The following is a 25,023-nucleotide window of genomic DNA, read 5'->3' as shown; positions in this document are numbered from 1 at the left end:
CCACGCGCAATCGACATCCCGCAGATATTTTATAAATAAACAACATCCAAAAACGTCACGAGTTTGTGTTTGCCGCTTCCGCACTGCCGGCGTTTTTCGCCGGCTCGCCCGGCTCGCCGCTCCAATCGGAGGGCCGGAGGGCGGAGCTTCTGCTCTCGAGAACGAACGACCCGATCGTTGGCGGCGGAGGCGCCGTGATTTCGTCAGCTCATCGGGCAGCTGGCCGCGACCAAAGTTCTACAGCGATTCCAGGCACTCTGTTTCTATTACTTTTTTATTACCAATGGGTGCGAAAACGCGCCGGAGGCACGAAAAGCCCACTGAGCTAGCCGCACGGTCGCTGTGCAGGCGGCGGCCACGGCCGCGAAGTGGCCCAGGCCGGCGCAGGTAGCTCGAGTGATAGCTTGTTACCGATGCACGAAATTGTCCCCAAGTCCCGACCATGGTGGCTTACATGAGAAAGGAGTTAATGATGCGATGGCGGGTTGCATTAAAAATTGTCATCTGCACCGCTTACGAGAGCGGCACTCGAATATCCGCCGCAGTGCTTAGCCGAACACATCTGTAGGCAGACCGGCCGGCTGCTCCCAGCGCGCGTCTTGCCACCCACCGTCTCGAGCGTCGCGCGTCGTTCTTTAGCCGCGGTAGCATTTGCACTCGCAGCGCCTGCGTCACATCCACGGTCGCTTTTTAATTAAGCGCCTCACGAGATCAGTACGTGGGGGCATTTGCAGAAACTGCCGTCGATGCGGATTCGACAGTGCTACGGCGGCTCTGCTCTGTGATATCCCTCCGACGGTCACGTTGTCAGCTTTGTTCACACAAAATCCACAAAATCCATCGTTTCGCGGCACTCTCTGAAACCGAAAGACTGGCCGCATTGAAAATGCCTCTAATTAAACAACCGTCGCACGCTGAAGCAAATGAGGTTTCTACAGGTTATAAGTAGGTCCATAGCTACTTATCGCAAAAAAAAAAAAACAAGATGCAAAATTTTTGTGTCAGTGCCCCTTTAACCTGGTGAGACGGGCCCGGATGGCCAGCCAGAGCCAGGGACTCCTCGACTAAGGAGTCCCCCCCAGTCGGATTGGGTTTCGATGAAAGTTTATTCATCATCATCATCATTCCGCGAAAATGTTGTTGTAGAACTCGCGACGTTGCCTAGCACGTGCCTCGTCAGAACCTCGGGAAACATTCTCGGTAAAAGTGTGGCATTTCACGGACACAATCGGTGGAAGCTGTTTCGCTGCTTGTTGGCTGTGCGCATCAGCAACGCCCACATCGAGTGCCGGTTCTCGCACAGGAACGCCGTGAAGTCGCGCTACCGAAACAGAATGAGGAATCCCGTGTTGAGCGGAACCCCGAACTTGGTGCATTTTCACCTCAATTTTTGAGGTGTCGCTGCAAATACTTTCAACTAACAGCAAAGAAATGCAGCGTGTCAACATGCATGGGCCGGCCGAAGTGGAGGCTGGGGATTTTCCATACAAGTCGAACACATATATGCGACAATGACTGCGTTTGAGGCATGAAGCGATGCATACGTTTGGGAGTCAGCAAGTAAAGCGCATGTGTCACGCACTCGCCCGATACGTTGCTGCCAAACTGCATTGAACAGACTACCTAGGAGGCGGCGATATAAACAAGTTGTTTTGTTGATATAGCCGCAAATATTTTCGCGATACAAATGATTTAGTGTGTATGATTTACTTCCTAATAATACAAGTCAGTTTTTTTTTTTTTGTGGTATAATTATCTAACATCTATCTACAGAGCGAGCATTTATGGAACCGCCGCCTGTTTTGGGCTTCTCCACAAAAGTCACACCACGATTTATTTCTTTTATTATTTTTTTTTGCTTCTCTTGGGAGGAGGAATGTTTGCTTGTTTGGTCGGCCGCGCCTGACCACCCGGCCGCCGAGGCCAGTAGGTTTCCTCATCGCCAAAAATGGCACACAGCCTGATTCAAACTTGTGATTGAGCGTTTCGGCCCATATTAAGTAAAAACTTCGGATTTTCGGTCCTCAGAACTGGAGCTGCCCGCATTTATAATGAATGGATGAATTTCAGCTGTGCATTAAATGTCACAGCTGAAAAGTGGGCTGCCCTGACCGTTGTGCAGCCTTTCTGTGGCTATTTTTGGCCAATACAGGGTCAAATTTGGTGGTCCTTGAAACATTGTCGTCGTACGACGCTGCGAAGCGCAATGACTGGTTGTGCGAGTATATTTTCCCGTTTTCTTTCTATGCATGAAAGGGATTACTTCTATTGTTTTGCTACTTCAGTGCAATTCCGTATTTCCATCCCAGGTGAAAATATGTAATTTTTCTAGCTGGATTATCGAACCAGACATTTCTTCTAGCTAGAAATAGGCAGAATTTGTAGCCAGAAGTTCAGTTTCTAGCTCATTTCTAGCTGGATTGAGATTTTGTTCCAGCTAGCATTTGTCAGTGCAGCTGGAAGGAAAAAAAAAACCCGCAAGCTGGAAATAATCGTGTCTAGCTAGACTGAGCATTTTTCTAGTTATAAGCTGTCGATTCCAGCTAGAATCTATCTCTTGTCATAAATGAAGCTGGAAATTGATTTCTTGCTAGAAATTCTCTTTCCATTTGCACAGGGGGTTTAATGTTGTCATTATTGTCCCCTTGCCGACCAGGTCAAAATGCCAATTTTACGCTATCATTATGTTACTCTAAACTTGGATGTGATTGAAGGGTCGTGACACAAAACGGAGAACCCAATTTTCAGGTAACCGAGAAACGTACTTGCCGATTGCAGAACAAAATGCAAACCTAAATCATAAAAGCGTCTTTTTCAGCTTGAATTTTAAAGAAAATTTCACCTCGTGAACAGTCAGCACCAGCTACTTACGTTGTTAAACCTCTTGTGCCAATGTGTGTTGTTTACTACTTCTCAGTAAATTACGATGACTAAGCTCGCACGTGAACTCCTGTGAATTTGGCAAGCTGACAATCAAGTTCAAAATTTCACCTTCGGGCTCGAGGGAGTGGCTTTGCCGCTTTGGGCATCTTTGTCGGTTGTTGCAGTTTCCAGTGGTTCTAGGGCCTCTTGTTAAGAGAAGTCATCATCATCATCATCATCATGTTTTATTTCCTTAAAGACCCCACAAGGGGGTATTACATAAGGGGTGGATATACAGAGTATCAAAAAAAAAACATTTGCCACATAAGGGGTTGGTATACAGGATATAACAAACTTTTGCTACACAAGGGGCGTATACAAGGTATAAAACATTGTTACATAGGGGTGGATATATACATTGCCATAAGGACTTACTGGCAGAGATGAGTACTTACATTTTTAGTGAAAGTTGAAGGGCAGGTGATTTTGACGACGTGGTTTGGGAGGTCGTTCCAGTCCTTCACAGCACGCGGAAAGAAGGACGCGGAGAAGGTAGCAGTCCTAGTGCGGTAACGGGAAACTTGGAGGGGGTGGCTGGTGCGGTGCGAAATGTACGTCGGGGGGATGACGTATGGAGGATGGTTGAGGGGCGAATGAAACAGCTTGTGAAACAGGGAAAGAGTGGCTATGCGGCGTCGAAGGGAAAGTGGTTGTAATCCAGATTGGGCTTTTGTGAAAGTCTTTGTGAAAACAGCCAGGACGCCCTGTTGAGTGTAATTAGCACTGCAGCAGACGGGGCCCGCCGCAGTGTTCCAGGTGTTCCTTCCCTGCCTGGGAAACGTGACCGGCACGGCGTCCTTCGGGATTGGACTGCGCATCCGGAACGAGAGGGGTCGCCACCTGAGCGGCACGCCGCTGCGGCTGCGGCTGCAGAAGCAGTGCACGGACAACCGTGAGTGCGCGCCGATTGGCTGCTGCTGCTGCTGCGTGTGCCCCCCCCCCCCCTCCCCATTAATTGGTCAAAGAAGAGGGCCTCACGGAAATTTCCAGCTAGCGACCAGAGGCGGTATTCTCGTGTTTTGCCCCTTTTGTGTCTGTTTTAAAAGTGTCCGTTTTGAGTAAAGCCCTGATTGGCTAAAAGCGAACACCCGGATGTGACGCCATGCAAGCACGACAGAGCTATGAGCGGCGCCTTCTCGGAGCAGACGATGATTTTTCGTCGCCTTGTTGGTTCGCTGGCGGAACAATAAACGCATAAAAGATAGTTTAAAATAGGTTTAGTCATTTAAAATGTGTTTGCAAGAACAGTTGCGAAAAAGTCCATCCAAAGCCCACCTACAACTGGAAGTACGTCACAATAAAACGGACGCAAAACGGACATTCTCAAAACGGACAAAACACGAGAATAACGCCCCAGGACTGAATCATTTTCTCATTTCGCTCCGATCACGTTACCGGTCTTCTACGCCCAAATGATTTTAAACTATGCTTGTAGACCTTTAAGGACCTTTCCGTCAGTCTTCCTGTCCCTCGATTCAGCCTTCTGGCCGGAAGTTAAAAAGATACTTGAAAAGGAGGTTTTTATAGGCAAAACATATACGCGCTAATAAATCTCCATCCTTGTCAAATTGCTAAGGTAAAAGGAACTATTAGGTATACCGTATTTGAGGCAAAACATCAATATATAAGTGGTATTTTCACTGCTGCTTTAATTAAATATGCATGGCTGCTTCATTTCGGTGGTAGAAAATGTATGTATGCAGAAATCTTTATTAAGAAAAGGGGTGGCCAACGTGGCCCCAGAAAGTGGATGAGGTTGTGTGGAAAGGGGTGCAGGGATCCTCTAAGCCCTGAATTCTTCGGGATATACCCGTGACTCTTTTGCGAACTCCCACAGGGGAAGCAATCTCTCCTTGGCATGACTAGGATTCATGGGCTTCGTCCAGTCTTCGTATGATAGCACCTGTTGGGCTCGGAGTTCACGGAGGCCCCCACAGTCCCACAGGAGGTGTCGAATGTCCTGCTTCACTTTGGAGTCATTGCAGTACGGGCAGGGGTACGGTAGGTCGATGAGAGCGGCGGAGCCGTCGCGTCTTCCTGGGTAAATTACGCATTGAAAACAACATTTTGACCCAAAAATACAGAGAGGACGTGACGAGCCTGGGCCGTGTGGCCGTATTTCTGTCGAGCAGGCAGACCACTACGTACCGTACGTGCCTTGCAAACGAACACCTTCCCCACCCAAAAAGGGTCTACCACTACTCCGAACAAGTTGTGCGGAGCAGACTGCACTCTTTTCAACATGGTTGGTGGATGCCCCTCCCACTCTCTCCCCAAGCCGAATCCTTAAAAGGGCACTGCACAAAAATTTTGCGTCTTGTTTTTTTTTTTTTGTGTGTGTTAAGTAGCTAGCTCTACTTATAACCTGTAGAAACCTCATTTGCTTCAGCGTGCGACGGTTGTTTAATTAGAGAAATTTTCAATGCTGCCAATCGCAGTTTCGGTTTCAGCGGGTGCCGCGAAACGATGGATTTTGTGTGAACAAAGCTGACCACGTCACCGTCGGAGGGATATCACAGAGCAGAGCCGCCGTAGCACTGTCGAATCCGCATCGACGGCAGTTTCTGAGAATGCCCCCACGTACTGATCTCGTGAGGCGCTTAATTAAAAAGCGACCGTGGATGTGACGCAGGCGCTGCGAGTGCATATGCTACCGCGATTAAAGAACGACGCGCGACGCTCGAGACGGTGGGTGGCCCAAGACGCGCGCTGGGAGCAGCCGGCCGGTCTGCCTACAGGTCCGCCTACAGATGTGTTCGGCTTAGCACTGCGGCGGATATTCGAGTACCGCTCTCGTAAGCGGTGCAGATGGCAATTTTTAATGCAACCCGCCATCGCATCATTAACTCCTTTCTCATGTAAGCCACCATGGTCGGGACTTGGGGACAATTTCGTGCAGCGGTAACAAGCTATCACTCGAGCGACCTGCGCCGGCCTGGGACACTTCGCGGCCGTGGCCGCCGCCTGCACAGCGACCGTGCGGCTAGCTCAATGGGCTTTTCGTGCCACCGGCGCGTTTTCGCATCCATGGTAATAAAAAGTAATAGAAACAGAGTGCCTGGAATCGCTGTAGAACTTTGGTCGCGGCCAGCTTCCCAATGAGCTGACGAAATCACGGCGTCCCCGCCGTCGAGTGCAGAAGCTCCGCCCGATTGGAGCGGCGAGCCAGGCGAGCCGGCGAAAAACCCCGGCAGTGCGGAAGCGGCAAACACAAACTCGTGACGTGTTTGGATGTTGTTTATTTACACAATATCCTCGGGATGTCGATTGCGCGTGAACCTCTGCTGGCTGCTCGGTTGAGTTTCGCACACTTTAAAATTGATTTTAAATATGTTCTAGGCTGTATTCGCCGCTGATATTTGCAGATGATGTATATGTGTTCACACCAATCTATCTCCGAAGTTATCTCGCCTTCAAAATTTTGTGTCAGTGCCCCTCCCGAGCTCTGGAGCTCTCCCGAGCTCTCCCGAGCTCTGGAGGCGCCCCTATCCAGCTCATGCCTGTCCGACCAGCTTCGGCTGGTGGAGCGGGCTGGCAAGGCATATAAGGTCCCGGACTGAAGACTTCAGCTCCTGAAGAATCCATGCAAATTTTGCCAACAAAAAAGATGCTTATCCTCCTCCTCCTCCTCCTCCTCCTCCTCCTCCTCCTCCTCCAATTTCAGTAGTAACTAAAGGTTCTAGTAGGTGGCACGCGTGCATTAAAACGCAAAAGAATTATAAAAATAAAACGCCGCGGTGATTCAGTGGTTATAAGGCGTCGCTGCTGAACACGAAGACGCGGATTCGATTCCCGGCGGCAGCGGCCACTTTACTGATGGAGGCGAAAAGCAAAAACACCCGTGTGTTCGAGATTTCGGTGCACGTTGGAGATCCCCAGGTGGTCAAAATTAATCCGGAGCCCTCCACTACTGTGCGCCTTATCGCCTGTGAAGCGTCAGCGCGTTAAACCCCGCAATCAATCACATCAATTGCCTTTGGCAAATCTTCGTGCTTACTGTAGGGCATAGGCGTGCGCAGAGTTCTTTATTAGGGGGGGGGGGGGGGGGGCAAAGTCTTACTGCTGCGCCCCCCCCCCCCCCCCCTCCCCCTTCTAGCAACTCCCGACCTCTTCCCACTGAAGGTCTAGCGGTCCGAATGCAGTGCAAAGAGGGATGGTTATAAAATTTTTATTTCAATGCGATGGAATTGCAACACATAAAATATTTCTGAGCAGAAATTTTTACTTTAATGTGTTACATTGGCAAAATACGGGACAATTTGGCGCACCCCTTCAGATGATTAGGAGGGCGGCCGCCCCCCCCCCCCCCCCCCCTGACCCCCCTGTGCGCACGTCTATGCTGTAGGAGGTGCGGAACGGAAGAGGATGTGATTTTTGAAAGATCAAAGAAAGAAATTTACCATTCCTTCCTTTTGAAGTCATTTGCAGCGACGTGAACAGATGCCGTGAACGGCAAGCAAAGCATGCTTACCGCACTGGACAAACAGAGTAGAACCGTGAGCCTGAAAATTAATATGCAGAAAACTAAAGTAATAATCAATAACCTCGAGAAAGCACAGCGTTTGAGATAGGTGGCGAGGCAGTGGAAGTGGTAAGCGTATATATCTACTTATACCAAGTTGTGACCCCGGATCCCAACCATGAGGCAGAGATAATTCGAAGGACAAGAACAGGGTGGAGTGCATTCGACAGGCATTCTCGGATAGTGAGTGGCAGCCTACCATTGTCCCCGAAGAAGAAAGTGTGTGACAGCTGCATCTTACCGGTACTCACCTACGGGGCAGAAACTTGGAGGCTCACTAAGAGGGTTCAACTTAAATTGAGAACGATTAGGCGAGCGATGGAACGGGAGGTGATAGGTGTAACATTAAGGGACAAGAAGAGAGCGGAGTGGGTCAGGGAACAAACGCGTGTTAAGGACGTATTAGTAAAAATTAAGAAGAAATGGGCAGGGCATGTAATGCGAAGCCAAGAAAACCGTTGGTCATTAAGGGTGACAGATTGGATCCCTAGAGAAGGCAAGCGTGGCAGGGGGCGGCATAAAGTTTGATGGGCAGATGAGATCAAGATGTTTGCGGCGATAAATTGGTCGCAGTTAGCTCAGGACCGGGATAATTGGAGATTAATAGGAGAGGCCTTTGCCCTGCACTGGGCGTAGATAGGCTGGTGGTGATGATGATGAGGAGAAACAGATTCACGGCCATGTTTTTTTTAATGAAGGCAGTCGGCGCTTCTTAATTCAGCGCTTCGTTTTGTTTATATTAGAAGTTGGAGGCTACCTGTCAGATTTTTTCCTGCGCGCCATGGCCTCCTTACCTTGTTGCCCTATCTTGAAATTCAGCATCAGGAGGTAATCGCTGCGTGGCAGAATATTAAAACAGACGTCTTCGGTTGCGCTGGAGCCATTCGTGTTTCAAGTTGTGCCCAGCGAAACGCTCCTGATTTTCTTTGAGACGTGCAACCTCCTGAAAAAAAAAAAAAAAAAAAAATCTGGTTGCGGCTGTTTTTCACTTTGTCTTCCAAAATTGAAAAAGGATGAGAGAACCAGCAATGTCTGAAGTGGCCGCGTGTGAAGCGCGGGAATTCGTGTGTTGTGCAGGCCCTGACCCGGAATGCGACCGCAGGTGCGCCAACGGGGGTCGCTGCAACGCCAACAAAATCTGCGAGTGCCCCAAGCGATATATGGGACGTTATTGCCGCACAGGCAAGTATGCTGCTTCCCCGTTCTTGGGCTGAGTACTTGAACATAGGCCTAAATCAGAGAAACCGTCTGGGGCGGTATTCTCATGTTTGCCCGTTTTGAAAACGTCCGTTTTGCGTCCGTTTTATTGTGACGTACTTCCGATTGTAGGCGAGCTTTGGGTTGACTTTTGGGCCACTTGTTGTTGTAAACACATTTTAAACAACTAAACCTATTTTAAACTATCCGTAATGGGATTATTGTTCCACCAGCGAACCAGCAACAAGGCGACCAAAAATCGTCTGCTGCGAGAAGCCGCGGCTCGTAGCTCCGCCGTGTTTGCATGACGTCACATCCGGGTGTTCGCTTTTAGCCAGTCAGGGCTTGCTCAAAACCAACGTTGCTCAAAACGAACACCTTTGAAACAGACACAAAGCGGACAAAACATGAGAATACCGCCCCTGGTGTGCAATGAGCCCGTCTAAAATATCCTCTAATGCATAGCGTACCAGCCTTGGCCTGGCCTTTTTATTCGCTCGCGTGCATCGCCTAGTATGGTTGTGTTTCCTCTTATAATGAATTCAACCTTCCACAAGCGATCTATACTGCATCGCGCGTGCGGCATTATTGCAAATAACGTTGCCTGGGTGCTGTTATGAACCTCGAAGTCCTCCGGCTGCCAAGCCGTCGTGAGAGAGCGGAAGGCACACGTCAGGCTGGGATGAGGGCTTTAAAGGGACACTGAAGGCTGAATGAAATTTTGTTTTAACTGAATGATCGTACGTTTCGTAGCACTCTCAGCTTTTGTTCGACGAGCAACGATGCGTTATTCCCTGAGAAATCCGTAAAGAAAGCTGGCATATCTCTCCCCCGCTTCCCTTTCAATTTTTCTTGACGTAGATAGACGTCGCGTCACAAAGTAGGAGTGGGCCACCAGTGCTGCCTAGAGCGTAAACAGCTGGCGCTAGGATGGAGGAAAAAATGTTTAGAAGGGAGCACCACGTGATCATCGTGAAGCCTAGTAATGAAAAAAAAAAAAGAATGAAGGAAGCTGACACTAGCGCGAAGACTTGAAGGTAGCGAAGCTGTACGCAACTTTCGCGACCATCACGACGGTTTAAGTCCACGACTGCAGCCGATTTGCTTCTTCTTCGCTGCCGTAACGACCTGTACTCCATCATTGTTGCGAAACGTGTGAGCTTCCCTCATTTTTTGGAAGTGATAATCACTGAACATCACCTTGGGAGGGGGGTACGCTATGACGCGTCTTTCTTGTTCCGTTCTTGTTCTTGTTTTGGAACAAGAAAGGCGCCGTGGTGCGCCTTTCTCGTTCCGAGCAAGTGTTGCCACGATTACAGCGAACACTAGAGTTTTTTTGTCAATCTTGGCCAATCTCCCCAAGTGCTTGTCTTGACAGACGCGCGCCGGGGACGCTGGGCAGTTGCCTTGAGCCACACACACGAGCGCTCTGCATTTTCTTGGTTTTATTAACTTCCGGGCGGCCACCGAGAGGAACGCGCTCACGTGCACTCGGCATTTTATTTTTTTTAACTGCTGACACCATACACTAACGATTTGCTCAACAGCTTTTAAAACATCAGTAGATGCTTCTCCAATGAGTCTTAGAATGATTTTTTATCTGTTTTAAGTGCGTTTCTGCTGTCAGATGTGCCCGAAGGAAGCGCGGACCCCTGCGGAATACGGATTGTGAATACGCATACAGGAGAGAGGGATGCCAGCCCCACTTATTTATTTCTCATCAAACAAATCATCGTTGGTCGTTGAACAAAAGCCAAGATAGCTAGGAAACGTATGATCTTTCAGTAAACACAAAAAGTTATTGAGCCTCTGGTGTCCCTTTAATTGTGCAAATGAGACATGCTTGTGCACTTTGAACGAATCCGCACCACCATCATCCACAAATTTTATTATTTTGCATTGTCTGCTCAGTGGTAACTTTAGATAAACTATAGGTGTGTAAGTGTACTCGTATAATGTATCTTTTGGTTTTGCTGTATGAACCAACGCCCGTAGTTCAGTGTGCAGTACCCTGAAATCGGACGACCGAGGCATGACTTTAACCGCATTTTATTCATTTGTGCCAAATAACCAATTGTAAGTAAGTTTGACAAGAAACCTGTGCTCACGTTCTGTACAATGGTGTACAGTGGTCGAGACAAGCAATACAGTAAAATCTAGCTTGTTAATTCGAACTCGGTTAATTTGAACTTCCGGTTAATTCGAACTCACGCCCTTGTCTCGGCACAGCCCTGTATACTTCAATGAGGGAAAACTCCAGATAATTCGAACGCGCCGGTATCCAGAACGGTTAATTCGAACTATGATCGTCTGGTTTCCATCGCTCCTCGCAGAAGAATTCGGCCCAGAGTGATTGCAATGTGTTGCAAATCCAAACCAAACCAAATTTACTAGAGGTGCAAAAGAACGAAACAGAAAAACAACGCTACGCTCGTGCAACAGGTTATTCTGCTTTTACAGAGGGCGCCGCGCCACAGGCGTTAGTGCTCCTGCACGTGCCATTATTATTTACAAAACATTATTTACGAAATCACCTGCACAAACATGTAGTACCGCCTAATTCACGATAACGAGCCCAGAGGTGGCTCATTTGTGCTCTGCCCATGCAGTGTGGAGCGATTTCCATTCATTATTTGAACTCCGCTTAATCCGAACAATTTTGTGGTCCCCTGCGAGTTTGAATTAACGAGCTTTTACTGTATTTGTAACCACTTTATTGGCAACTTCAGTCAGTGCTTCTTGTAAAGACGCAAGTGCCTCGTGTATGCACAGCACTGGAAAGCCTGATACTGTTTGTGAACAATGCAATGCCACATAAACCCACCGAGTGACGGCACTTGAAGGCGCGTGACAGTATATATTCTTCTGAATGTTGAAAATGTACCCAGCTAGCAAATTAGAAGCATGATTTTGTTACCTGTATTACAACAATGCGGACGAGAATGCTAATCATGCACTATCTGTGTGAAGTACTTGCGCGTGAAAACTATATTAGCGAGCGTTCCCATTGTCTTCTAGAGACCATAATTAGCACATCCTGAGAAAGTCCTCAAATAAACGTACTGAGGATGTCCTGAGGACATCGCAAAAGCAGTGAGGACGTTTGGACCTTTTGAGGACGTCCTGAGGACATTGTGTGTTGTCTGGGTACTTACGACAGTGCAGCGCATACTTTGCTCGGCTTTCGTACTTAATTCTGTCCCGTGTGTTAGCGAGTTGAGCTCGTTTTGTGCAGTCATGTTATGCGTGCCACTCTAAGCATTTCTCTTTTTCGGTGGAACCATTCCTTACTGATTTGTGGTCGTGTTGGCCATCAGCGCTGTGCTATCCCCAGTGCATGAACGGTGGCACCTGCGTGACTCCGGGCGTGTGTGACTGCGCCGTCGGATACCAGGGACCGCACTGCGAGGGAGGTGAGTGCCATTCTCTCTTCATGGTGAAGTTGCACAAACGTCACGAAGCTCACAAAATAGACCTTGGCCGCTTGCCTTGGTGCCAGTGTTGTCAAAACACGACTGTCCTCTCGCTCCTCCTATGGTGGCTACAAAGGAGCTGTAGTGAAAATCTTTCAAGTGGTTTGAACTGGGATCAACTGGTCCCAGTTGGGAACTAACTGGTCCCAACCGGGAAGCTGAAAGGGGTCTCATTTGGGAGGCATGCGTATCGAATGTAGAATCAATGTGTAATGTTACATATCATTGTTTCCCCTGAATTTGCGCAAGCTTTTACAAAGCAGCTCATAACCCGAGACACCCTTAATTCCCTGCAAGGCCACATGCGCGATTTTCCCCTTCAATTTCCATGTATATGAACTCTATGCCTGTATGAACACTACGTGAACTCTAAGACGGTGGTCGCGATGTGCGTGCCCTACTCGTGAAGCTCGACAACAAAATCAGGCGTTGTGAAATTGCCGTGCTCGCTCGCCGGTGCGTGGCCCGAACTCTCTCACCAATTCCTGCCCTTGTGTATCATTTTCTCCCCCCCTCCGCTTTGTGAATTCTCATCTCTCTTAACTTCAAGGTCACTCTTAACTTCTAGGCTCAATTCAAGGTCACTTTTCTGCATTTTCACGCAACCTGTAGGGACATTTTGTTTCTTCTGCACGTGGAGCAAGTCGAGCTCTTTTGCTTTGGTTCTGGCCTTTAATTATTTCGCCTCTCGTCGCCACCGTTTTTAATGCATTTTTTTTTTTACGTGGAACCCAATCCTATGTGTATTCTCAATTAAAATAATGCTGGTATTCTCGGTTATTTACCGTATTTTCCTATCTATAAGTCACACTTTTGTATAAGTCGCACCCCCCTCAAAATGGCAGTTTTAAAAAAAAAAAAAAAACGTATATAAGTCGCACTGGTGTATAAGACTCACCAGTGTACAAACCGCACTTGTTAATCAGGTAAGCTCATAGAGGATCAGTTCGTTAGAAAGTTCAGCGAAAGTACGTGGTTGCGGCGGCCACCGCCTCTGAACGCATACCCCAGTAAGCAGTTCTAGGCACGTGCATCTACCGTCCAAAATCTAGACCGAACTAACTTCTCGAAAATGGTTTATCAGTACTCACAGATGGCATGTACTTACAGACGGCGTTTAGGCAAAACCATTGAAGCCTTCTTCCTCCGACTCGCTAACAAATAATTCATTCATTTAGACCATAGAGCTGTCTTTTAATGTGCACTGACAGCATGCAGCACACAGGCGCCTTTTCAAGTGTGGACCACGTGTGGCCACCACGTACCAAATTTATTCCATACATAAGTTGCACCAGTGGATAAGACGCACCAACGAAAATTTCAGAAAAAAAAAAAACGCGACTTATACACCGGAAAATACAGTTCTTCTGTTTTGCCTCAAATGTGCCTGATAGGGTTGCGTGAATACCACATTTGGCATGGTGAATAGAATAAGACTACTAAAAACTGACTGAGAACGTAATTGAGCATTTTCGAGTACAAATTGTAAAAATTTGCTGTGAATGAACACGAAAATCTTCACTTTAATGTGTGTGGACGTTCTGAAACACAGGTACAAAAAAAAACTTAGGAAGTTAAAGCTTACGAACTCTGAGTGTGCATGTGCGTGTTCGTGATCATAAAGGGGTGCACATAACAATATAAGATAAAGCCAAGGTGACAAGGCAGAGAAACAATAATTTGCCTTACATTTTCATGAAAAAATGCAGGTTCCTCAACATGCTGTGAAGGCAGGAAATATATCGTACTAGCTGCAGTCATTAAAAAGTTGCTGCGCATGCTAGTGGCTGGTGAGACCTTGCTGTAAGCATTGCCACAAAATCAGAGTATACGCTTAAATTCAGGCGTAAACAGCTCGTATTGCAAGCTTATGATCCCTGCTTAAGTTTCGTTTGATTCGCTGAGCCTCAGCCGATCTCTCAAAGCATGCTGTAATGTGTCATAATTCTGGTGAGAGAAAGTAAGCTGCCAGCCTCATAACACAACTTAGTTTGCGATAAGGGCAGTATGGGTTTTATTACGGGGCAACCTTTCGAATGAACCAAACGTATTTTGTCTTCTATATTTTCAACAACTCAGGGGACAGGCTGGATTTAGGTAAGGCTACTTCGTGCTGTAACCCTGGAAATGGAAGAATCAGCTAAGCATACCGGATTTTCCGGTCTATACACTTTTGTATAAGTCGCACCCCTCTCAAAACGACAGTTTTTCCGGGGGAAAAAATGTATATAAGTCGCACCGGTGTATAGGACGCACCGGTGTACAAAACGCTCTCGTTAATCAGGTAAACTCGTAGAGGACCAGTTAGTTAAAAAGTGCGGCGACAGTACATGGTTCCAGCGCCCGCCGCTTCTGAACGTATCCCCCGGTAAGCAGTGCTAGACAGAATCAACTCCTCAAAAATGGTTTATTGATACACACAGATGGCATGTACTTACAGACGGCGTTTAGGCAATGCCATCAAAGCCTTCTTCTGACTCGCTGAGAAATAATTCATTCATTTAGACCATAGAGCTGTGTCTCTTAACGTGCGCTGACATCACGCAGCACGCAGGCACCTTTTTGAGCGCGGACCATGCGCGGCCGCCACGTACCGGATTTATCCCATACATAAGTCACACCAGTGGCTAAGACGCACCAACAAAAATTTCAGATAAAAACCGCGACTTATACACCGGGAAATACGGTAATCTTCACATGGCATTGATAGATTACAAGAGGGTTTTTGGTACAATAGGCTTACATCACACTGTTGGAGAACTTGCACAGGAAATATGCGGGCAGGGCAAGCTTTCATTAAAGCAGTGACAAGTTTCAGTCATGAAGGCCGGGTGACACCATCGCTGTCTGTGGCCATTTCTAGCCTTACGTTGCTGTCAGAAATTTGCTGCAGACCATCCTAGTACATCAGCTACAACGACATATTTAGTTCTCTGTAGCTACAAAATTGTAAAAATAGTGGAACATGTTTTTCAAGTCTTTGATAGAGAACAACTTTGGCTTCAATTTGTGAAAGTTTGAAAAAAATGGGATGGGACCTTTATTTTACATTGGTTTTCAAGCTAGACAAATATGCATGACTTACCTGCAACTTTTCATATTGAAACATTTTTCTACTTAAACATGAACAATGGGAAATGATGGATAAGTAATATCAGAGTCCTTCAATGCTTTACTGGTCACGAAACTTCGGCTCTCGGTTCATATAGGGACCGCGCGCGCCGCTACAGGCGCCACCTCCGCACGAAGGTCATCCAGCCGCCGCGCGTGCGGCGTATTGGCCAGCTCTTGGCGTGCAAACGCTCGCTGCTGTTGGTGTCTGCGCGCTGATTAACTGCGTTTTTTTTTCGTAGTAGTTAGCGATGAATAGTCCGGTTATTGTATTAATCACCTGCCTTCAATGGGGTTTTATTTTTCGAAGTAAGTTACCGTAAACTTCGGCCGCGAACGGCAACGGCTTCTGTGTGCTCTGGAACAAGCACTGCGCCGTCGTGTTTACGGATTTTAAATCTATATTGCTTCTTTTCTTAAAGCAAAGTTGTAAATACCACACATACGGTAGATGTGTAGTCACGGGCTGCTGCGGGTCTATCGATAATACAATAAAAAAAAACTGAAAGAAACCAAGTACGCGTCGTTCAGACTACGCTTAATGAATCCGTTGATTGCTCTGGAATGCACAGAACACCCGCCGCGGTGGCTCAGTGGCTAAGGCGTTGCGCTGCTGAGCACGAGGTTGGGGGTTCGATTCCCGGCCGCGGCGGCCGCTTTTCTGATGGAGGCGAAAAGCAAAAACGCCCGTGTGTACGAGATTCCGGCGCACGTTAAAGATCCCCAGGTGGTCAAAATTAATCCGGAGCCCTCCACTACGGCGCGCCTCATCGCCTGCGTTGCGTCGGCGCGTTAAACCCCCACAATCAAATCAATGCACAGAACGCTAAAAGAGATAGCCCAATAGTACTGTCGTTTCGATGAGTGTGTACATACTTGAAAACATCTAAAAACGCTGCAGAAACGCGAATGATCAAAACACGAAGAGATACAGGGTGTTTCAGCGAACACTTTCAAAAATTCTTAAAAATGGGCTCTTCGAGAAAAAAAGAAACCCTCTTCAGAAGGAGATTGCTAGCTGCGGCGGGCGCCAGATAGTATCAAGGGTGTGCACATTAGTTAGGTGGGTAATTAAACTCTACTAATGAACTTCTTAATTAGTGGAGTTTGGTGGTTGTTGTCAATGGTGATTTTGTGGCCCCAGAGAAGGCGATTTCATATCAGTTTTTAAAACAACGAAAAAGTCGGTGTTTAAAGCCCTGTAGCATGAGGAAACCTGCCGTTGTTTTCCGCTCAAAAACGAAACTCGGCGCTGAAGGAGCGCTAAAAGTCTTGAGCGAACGCAACGTCGGCTGGTGACGTGTTTCAATGGGTCTATTCGATTCAGCCTGCACCTCTTGAACCAGTTCACAGCGGTGCAAAGCGGGTTCCGCCATCGGCGGAACCAGACCTGCACATTTTTCGTCTGCTTCTGCACCTCCTCGGCAGGGAGTACAGGCAAAGCCATGAACCCGTCCTGCACCCGTCGGCACCACCGGTGAATCGAACGGCGCGGTTCAGGTGCCGCGAGCTGCACCGCTGAAACGAACGGCGAAGTGCGGCACCGCCTGAACTGGTTCACGCGGTGCAGGTGAAACGAATAGACCCAATGAATGTGGCGGCCAATTCGAAATGTAAGTGCAATTTTCCCTAGCTACGAAGCCTCAGCAAGCAGCCACAGCCGCGAAAGCCCTCCTCGCCCAGCAAACAAACCTTTCCTTTGTCTGATGCGCTTTCTAACACGCAGCGATTATAAACGAACAGCAAATAAACCTAACGAAAAAAAAAAAAACGGAACGGATGGTGACGTTTCACATCTTGCACGTCTGGTAGCCGCGTCAGATGTGGTTGAGACAATAGAAAAAGAAAAGCAAAACTGTCGCCAACGCCCACTAGGACTCCCGAAACGGGCGACCGTGTTGTGGGCAATGGCTAGCCTCTTTCTTGCGCCTACCAACGAAACAAAAGATAACGCTAGCCGTGGTATAAGGTGAGCGTTGATCATTGAAAAAATACAAGAGGCGATGGAGTTGATATCAGCTGATTCCCTAGCGTGGGGAATCACCAGAGCCTTTTTGAATTGGGCGACACAGTCACTGCAACACGTCATCGGCGGATGTTGCGTTTGCACTAGACTTCTGGCGCACCATGTGCGCTGCGTTTCGGTTTCATGGGGGAAAAAAACTTGATTTTTGCGGGCTGCAGGGCTCTACAGAGTGCATTTTTTCTTTGCTTTAAAAACTGGTCCGTTATCGTCGTCTCCGTGGCTATAAACTCGCCACTGGCAATAACCGCCAAACTCCGCTAATTAAAAAGTTCATTACAGAGTTTTAGTTAATTAACTATGTAATTCGAATGTTTCTCATAACTGCTGACGTCCGCCGAACCTGATAGCTTGTTCCTTAAGAGAATTCCTATTTTTCTTGAAAAGCTATATATGTAATTCGAATGTTTCTCATAACTGCTGACGTCCGCCGAACCTGATAGCTTGTTCCTTAAGAGAATTCCTATTTTTCTTGAAAAGCTATACCTTCAGGAATTTTTGAAAGTGTTCACTGAAACACCCTGTATATGTTGCACCGTGTGTCCTTCCGCTTGCACGGTTTGCAATCCTTGCAAAAACAGAAAGCGAAAAAAGAACAATGAAAATGATTTTATCACACGCAACAAAAAATTTCAATGTTACGAAGGGAAACAAAAGAGCGTGGTCCAGCGTACAAAAAATTTATTTTTTCGCGCTGCGATGTGCAGCACATGGAGGAAACAGAATATTGCCACGTAGCCAAGAACGACGCAAAGCTTTTCTGAACGCAGCGAACTAGCGATCTCCTGCACTACAAAAGACTAGAATGAAACACAAACGTCGAAGAAGCAGTCCGCAGTGTGACGTGAACAGATGAACGTCGATAAAGTGAGTTGCGCGGCGTTTGCTATGCATGCATTACTCTTGGAACGTTATTAATTTCAGATCCATGGAAATGGGATCGAGTACATTGTCGGAGAAACAAAAAATCAAGTTAGCGACAAGGTGGCACCCTTTCCATATCAAACAATATTGCCCGATGGGACGTACGACAAAAAGAGCAAACGGGCGCTCTGGTTGAAACTGCAGATAAGAAACCGGAATCGGCCACGCGCGGTTACAAAACAAACAAAAGGAACCCTCGGGGATAATTCGCGGAAATATGAAAAGTAAAACCACAAGGACGTCCCAAAGCTTTTTTACACGCGAGCCTGAGCGCAATGTAATGTACAAGTTTGCAAACAGGCAATGAAGCACCGCTACAACCTGACTGATATGACACAAATCCGGCTAAGTTAGCCTTGTACAATTCTAGGTCCACAATGCTCTCAAAAGGGTACATTGCTTTTTTCATTCTCACACACAGTGCATTTCCACACACTGTCGCACACTTATAATCGAAGCTGAAATCTCCGGTTGCTTGCCTTGGAATGGCGCCCCTCCATTTGTCACACAGCTGCCCGTCGCTCGGTCAAAAGAACAATAAGGAAACATTTTCTGTGGTATCGTTGTACAAGGAACGACACCCCGGGACGCAACTCATGTTCGACATCGCACTACTTAAGTCGCATCACAAGAGCGCGATATGCACGTTACATTTTTTCCCGCACAAAACAAACACAACTCGTCGCGGCTCCGCCGTTCGAGCCAGCGCAATGCCGCCCGAGGAGTGACCTCAGTGAGAGGGTGGCGCCACCGCGCGGTGGCCAAACGCAGCATATGAAGCTCTCCCATTGAGTTACGGAGCAGTTTCGTGACCAGTAAAGCATTGAAGGACTCTGGTAATATTAATGGAATACCACACCTTATTTTGTCTAGATGCGCAGAAGCAAGGCCGGATATTTGGCAATTTTTGGAAATGCTAAGTTTTTATTAAAAAGAGTTTTACGTGAAAATAAAAACGGTATGTGGACTCATTTGACACTATGAAAAGTTTCTGAAAGAAAAAAACTGCGGCAGTAGCTGCAACAGTTTGTGTTCTACAACTGTAAAAGCTTCGAATTTCGTGCGACTCGTCCAACCCAACTGACGCCCGAACTGGATTCTAATTTTTTCAGGGAGGTCGGATTTTGTTTTTTGAAAACGAACTTCAGATATGTTGTGTTCTGTGCACAAGGGTTGTATATAAAATTTTCGTCCAAATTAAAGCTGTCGAGCAGGCATGCCTGTCCCATCTCTCGTAGGAACAGCTGTCGTGAAAAACGGTTGCGCAACAACCACGCCTGGTCCTCTTCTTTCACCACAACAGAGGGGCTAGTTGGTACATGTTGAAGGCCGGGAAAAGCAGCGAAAAAAGATGCAAACACGAAGTAAAGAAGCTATTCGCTGGATTTACTCCCCTAGAAGTAAAAAGGCATTGTTCCCGTTTGAATCAAGCCACTCAAAATTACTAAAAAGAGGCATAGCCACATTATATTTCCGCAGTGTGCTACAGAAAAGCTGATTCCTCGTAATCCAAGAAAGCTTTGACCATCAGGCTCAGAGGTTAACTGCAGCAGTTTTGCCGACACCAGTGCTTAACGTGGTCACTGAGTGCCGCCTTGTCAAGCTAAAGGGGGGAGTGCTCCAACTCCTGCGCCAAATGCGCCAAAATTTGTGTCGCGCAAATCACGTGAATCCTGTTACAAGCACTACTTCACAGTGGTCTCTAGACGTGTAACTAATTCGGCCTGATAACTTGAACTCCCTAGCATCCGTCATTGCGTTTGCCGCGGCGAGTTTGGTGAGCGCCGTCGCTGTACCGCCGATACAGTGTTTTCATCTAGCAAGTCATTGCAGCGCTGGCGCACCGCTTTTAAAAACTTTCCTTCTTGACGTAGTTTCCAATGGTTCCTGCTATAAACAATAGACAGTTTTAGGTGGCATTCATTTCCCGCCCTCTCCGCTCCGAGAGGCAGCAGGAACGCCCCGTCACGGCATGTGTGATGCGCTCGGCAGCAAGCTCCTGCTTCGCTTGCCGGGCTCGCTGAGTGGACCGTCGCAAGTGGAGCGGGCCGTGAAAAGCGTGAAACGCAGGGAGGGTTTTCTGCTTGCGAAAACGCGCCGTGCATGCCACAGGCGCGCTGCCGCTGCCGCGGAACCACCTACACGCTGCGCGCGGGGCGGCAACATGGCGGCCGCTTCGGCCGCAAATTAGTTTGGGGAGCTTGAGCGACCGCTTTTAAGCGCTCTCTAAAATACCGCTCAAGGTATACACGAAGTTTCTTGTGCGTTAAAGTGAAAGTAGCTAGTGAAAGCGCCCATGCAATATCTGCCGGGGTGGTAAGCCTAAATGTCTCCGGCGAAGCCAGCCGGCTGTCTCGAGCGCTTCTAAACCGCCGCCTTGAGGTGCGCGCCTCCCCATCGGCGCAAGTCATCAGACTCCTCCCACTGCCGCGCGCAATGCGCGCAATTTGTGAGCGAGGCAGAAGCTGTGGCGCGCGCGGAATCGTCGACGCGCACAAATCGCGTGCAAAAACGCTCCATGCGCATTTCTCGTGCGCATTCCAGCTAGCGTGGAAATGCGCACGAGAACTGATTGCAAGCGCCTGCATCAAATAAAATGAGAGATTAAAGCGCGAGAGGTTGCCTAATAAACTAGAGAAGAGGCGCGAGACGGTTTTTTTTTCTACGCAGGTTTGTCGAAGCCTTTCAATATTCATTATCGTGTTGCATGTTGCCGTTTATGCCCACCAGAAAGGAACTAAATACTTTGAAAATTATGTTTTGTTGCATTTTTGCTATTGCGTAGAGTATAATTAGGGGATTTAATTGCATCAAACTTGTGGCAACTTCTAGCGACTGTTTCGAAATACGTGAAAAAAAATCCCACTGCCCCAGGGATGCTTGAGATTGGCGGGAAAGTTTTTTTTTTTTTGATTGGCTATTTAGCTATTCTTGGGCTATTGGGAGAGCCGCCTGTGAAAGCTATTTTTAATGCATGTTAGAGCCTGCCAACTATGAAGCGTTTTCAGTGACTCCTTGAAAAAGTCTTACCCTAGTAAGGACAACACCATTATTCTTCAGCTATGCTGTTCATTAATGAAAAGCACCTTGAAGCACCTTCCATGGCGACTTCCACATCAATTACTGGACGATACTGGTCAATTTTTAGTGTTGAGAGATGCTTTGGGCACATCTAGCAGTTGATGTTTAGTTGCTTCAAGGTGCTCCAAAACTGGCATTTAGGTGCTCCAAATTGCTCCAAAATTAATAATTTGCTGATACAAAAATTGCTCCAAATCACCGTTCATCAGTGGCGCCACTGCTGACTGCTATTAAAACAGCTTCCTAGTGGGTGGGTCGCATGTGGCTAGTGAGTCGCATGGCCATTCCCTTTTTTCCTAATTATGTAGCTTATTTGAGAGAAGTTTACGTTAAACGTGGTGTCAGTATGATTCTAGCGAGGCAATTTTTTGAATGAGCCAAACTTGTGTTTTTATTCATGACTCCTTTAAGGATAACCGAGTGGCAGGGGGCGGCAGAAAGTTAGATGGGCAGATGAGATCAAGAAGATTGCGGGGATAAATTGGTCGTAGTTAGCACAGGACCGGTATAATTGGAGATTAATGGGAGAGCCCTTTGCCCTGCAGTGGGTGTAGATAGGCTGGTGATGATGATGATGATCCTATTAGGGGCTTTTCTGAAAGATAAGCACTCTGTGACAAATCAACAACACGCACACACACGTGAAAGTTGCTGGCGTATGGGAGGCCAGAAGACATCTGAACCGGACGTGGTGGGCACAGTGACGCACCCATGACCCTTTGCGCTTTTTACAGGTCACCTAGTGGCATATCAGTGAGCACATTGAAACCTCCTCCCAAAGAAACATCGCATTTTATTTTGTTCGCAGAGGCCAACGAGGATTCAAGAAAAATAGAGGGTGTGAAAGAACCAAGGAAGAACACCCTCTGCACTTTATTCGCCTAAACTATACACGCTCAGTTCAAATGTCAGAGCCGCTCGGCCAGCCAGATGGCTCCGCGGCAGCCCGCCGTGATGACGGTCGTCAGGAGCCCATACAGGGGTGCCCCCTCGGCCCCCTGCTCGAGGCCCGTGTCGTGGTGTGCCTGCTCGTCGTCGCGGCAGCGGCGCACCACCTCGAGCAGCTCGCCATGCTCGGCGGGGCCGCCTGGGTCGGCTAGCAGCTCCCGGATCTGGTTGTCGTAGTGCTCCGTGATCACCGACTCCACGGCCACCGTGCACGCCATGGCAGCACGGGCTCCCAGCAGGGCCGAGGCTGCACGGGCCCCCAACCCAGTTGGACGTGGACTGAAACCTCGACACGTCGCCCCCATCCACGAAAGAGCCACGCGGTGGGAGCTACAGCTGGGCTATGCCCCAGTGGAGGACTCCCACAGATTAACCTTGGCCACCCGCAGGAGACCTCTAACGTGGCTAAAATCTAGGCACGCTTTGGGCTGGCATCCCATACCTGGCCACTGAGCCAGCACGGCGGGTACAGAGCCACAGCAGTGCGCACTGGCAGCAGCTCAGCTCGCCTACAGCACTGCCACAGAGGCCCCTTCCAGGCCCGTGCTGAGCATCCTCACCAGGCCTAAATCAATGCCCTTGATCCGTTGCTGACCAGCGCTTGCTGCATTAGGAGCTCGGGACATTTTTTCACACGAAAGTGTTGTACTTCCGGATACACGAAGTCATATCCGTCACGGAAGTGATGCCAGCACAACGAAGCAAGCGGCCTGTAAAGGGTGCACCCTTGCACATAGGGTCTTCTTGCAGGGAAGCAACCTTCAGTAGTAAAGAGAACGTTATACTTAAGGTTGTTTGTTTTCGGATTTTATGTTTTGAAAGTGTTTGATGCTGCGACACCCCAAGATTTTACTGACGTCATATCAGTCATGAAAATGACGCCAGCACACCTTTTGCCGAAGGGATCCCAGAGCAGGACGTCGCTCGCCAAGCACACCCACAAGACAGCCACCGACCCGCAAACCATGCTCAGCTGCAGATTTCACTGCACATTTCACTTTCGTGATTTACTGATTCCTATGAATCAACCACGGTTTTTTCTTTCTCTTTCTCGGGTGCAGCGAAGAAAAATGTGTGCACTGTACAAAAGCAATCACCTTTCTCATGTATGCAAGACGCGCGTGTGAGAGGTTGCTGCCAAGCCGGCATAAACAAGGAGTCACACTTTATTGCAGCTCAGGCTTGCAGTCATTTCTATTTTGGTAACCCTTTTTAATCTAAAACGGCTTCAGTCAATCCACACTACACAAGTGCAAACTGTTGTGGCAGTCCGCGAAAGCAGACAAAGCAAGAGAGCGTTTTGCTTATCTGTGATAAACCAAATGTCAATGGCATAACTGATACCTGGGACGATACTAGGCAACAACGCGTTGCTCTGAGCACTCGTGCAGCGCGTGCTAAGCCCTTTGCGGGTCCGCTAGCACAGTTGCGGTGCTCAGCCTTGGCAGTAAGCTTGTTGGGTTGTTGCGACGCATGCAGCTACGGCTCCTAAACTGGAATGCATGGCCAATAATACTGCACAGTTCGAAAGTCTGAATTGAAAGGTGGGATGAGGGACAACCACATGCGGTGCTGACTAGCAACTGCTTGGTCGTTTTATACCTGCCACCAAATGGGGAGGAGGAGCCATGGTAGGAAAAGTAAAGCACAACAGACAAATGGCAAAAACACAGGAACTAGCACGTGCAATGAACACTCAGTGAGCACTGCAACTACCGTATTTTGGCGTGTATAACCCGCCCCTGCATATAATCTGCACCCCATTTTCCGTCGACGAATAAAAAAAAATGTATTTCTGCGTATTGCCCGCCCATTCCATACATAAAAGGATGGACCAAACCTACTACACCAGCAATACTAAACATTTGTTTACGCTAGAAAACTTACCTAGTTGACTACGTAACTGGATGACTTGCGCATACATTTTTTTCAGGTTGGTATATTGTTGAGCTGTGCGTGTAAAATAAGAACTGTCAATTGGATAACAGTGGCTTAGTTGCTACTACCACTGTACGGCCCAACGCGCATTGCCGTGAAGCTACACCAAAGGAAATACCTCGCATATAATCCGCACCTCTACTTCACCTGTGAAATTTCCGCACTTTTGGTGCGGGTTATACGCGCGAAAATACGGTATCAATGCGTGGCAAGAGGCGAGGGGACGGGCAATCACCCCTTGTTTCTTGAGAATCCAGATAGCGCGTTTCCTTGCTGAATAAGTCTGCAGATGCCTCGCTAATGCAATCATTTCCTGCCATGTGGGTGAGGTACGCTTCGTAAATATCATGTGTGCGCTGCCCTTTATATGTTCTCACAAAATGCATGCCTTGGAATCTGGGTGAGCATCCACGAGCCGATGTAACCCCGAAAGAGGCAGTCAGCGTACCTATGTTTCCTGCTGCTCCATCTACTGCGTGCACACTACACTAAAACATGAAAGCTGAGCTTGCTCAGATGCATGCACAAGAGCCGCACATGCCTGGCTTCTGCTGAGCGCACCTTCTAAATATCAGCAGACGACAGGCTGTGGATGGGCGCTCTTTTCCTCTTTTTGTAAGTGGGGCAGGGATCAACAAGTAACCAGCGATAAAGCACCACAGACTTGGCCATCACCTACCAACAGAGCCTAGGCACTCTTCAACAGGTCCACCTGATTAGCCAAGTCTGCAGCTGCACCACTGGCTTGAAACAATCCCTGACATGCTGATCCACGTGAAAAGGGGGAAACGCTCAAGCCACCGACAAAATGCTCACTCATCTCGCCTGCTTGGAATGGCTCCCAGACATGACCACACTGACAGTTGAAAATGGGAGTCTCTGCT

At 48.0% G+C, this 25,023-nt stretch overlaps 1 protein-coding gene across 6 annotated transcripts in view; it reads left to right on the top strand.

Moving 5' to 3' along the window:
* The window catches only part of LOC144158284 (wnt inhibitory factor 1-like), a 141,539-nt gene that overhangs the window by 102,180 nt on the left and 14,336 nt on the right, over positions 1–25,023 (top strand). For all 6 annotated transcript variants that reach the window (XM_077689079.1, XM_077689081.1, XM_077689082.1 and 3 more), the window contains exons 4-6: positions 3,671–3,814; positions 8,522–8,626; positions 11,959–12,054. In XM_077689079.1, coding sequence (XP_077545205.1) covers positions 3,671–3,814; positions 8,522–8,626; positions 11,959–12,054 — 345 coding nt within the window. The remainder of the gene's footprint in view (positions 1–3,670; positions 3,815–8,521; positions 8,627–11,958; positions 12,055–25,023) is intronic.

Source organism: Haemaphysalis longicornis, unplaced genomic scaffold (assembly GCF_048455015.1).
Source record: "Haemaphysalis longicornis isolate Haplotype H1 unplaced genomic scaffold, Haemaphysalis longicornis Haplotype H1 scaffold_10, whole genome shotgun sequence".
Lineage (NCBI taxonomy): Eukaryota > Metazoa > Arthropoda > Arachnida > Ixodida > Ixodidae > Haemaphysalis > Haemaphysalis longicornis.
The sequence above is the reverse complement of the archived record's forward strand: the minus strand, read 5'-3'. Positions and strand labels throughout refer to the sequence as shown.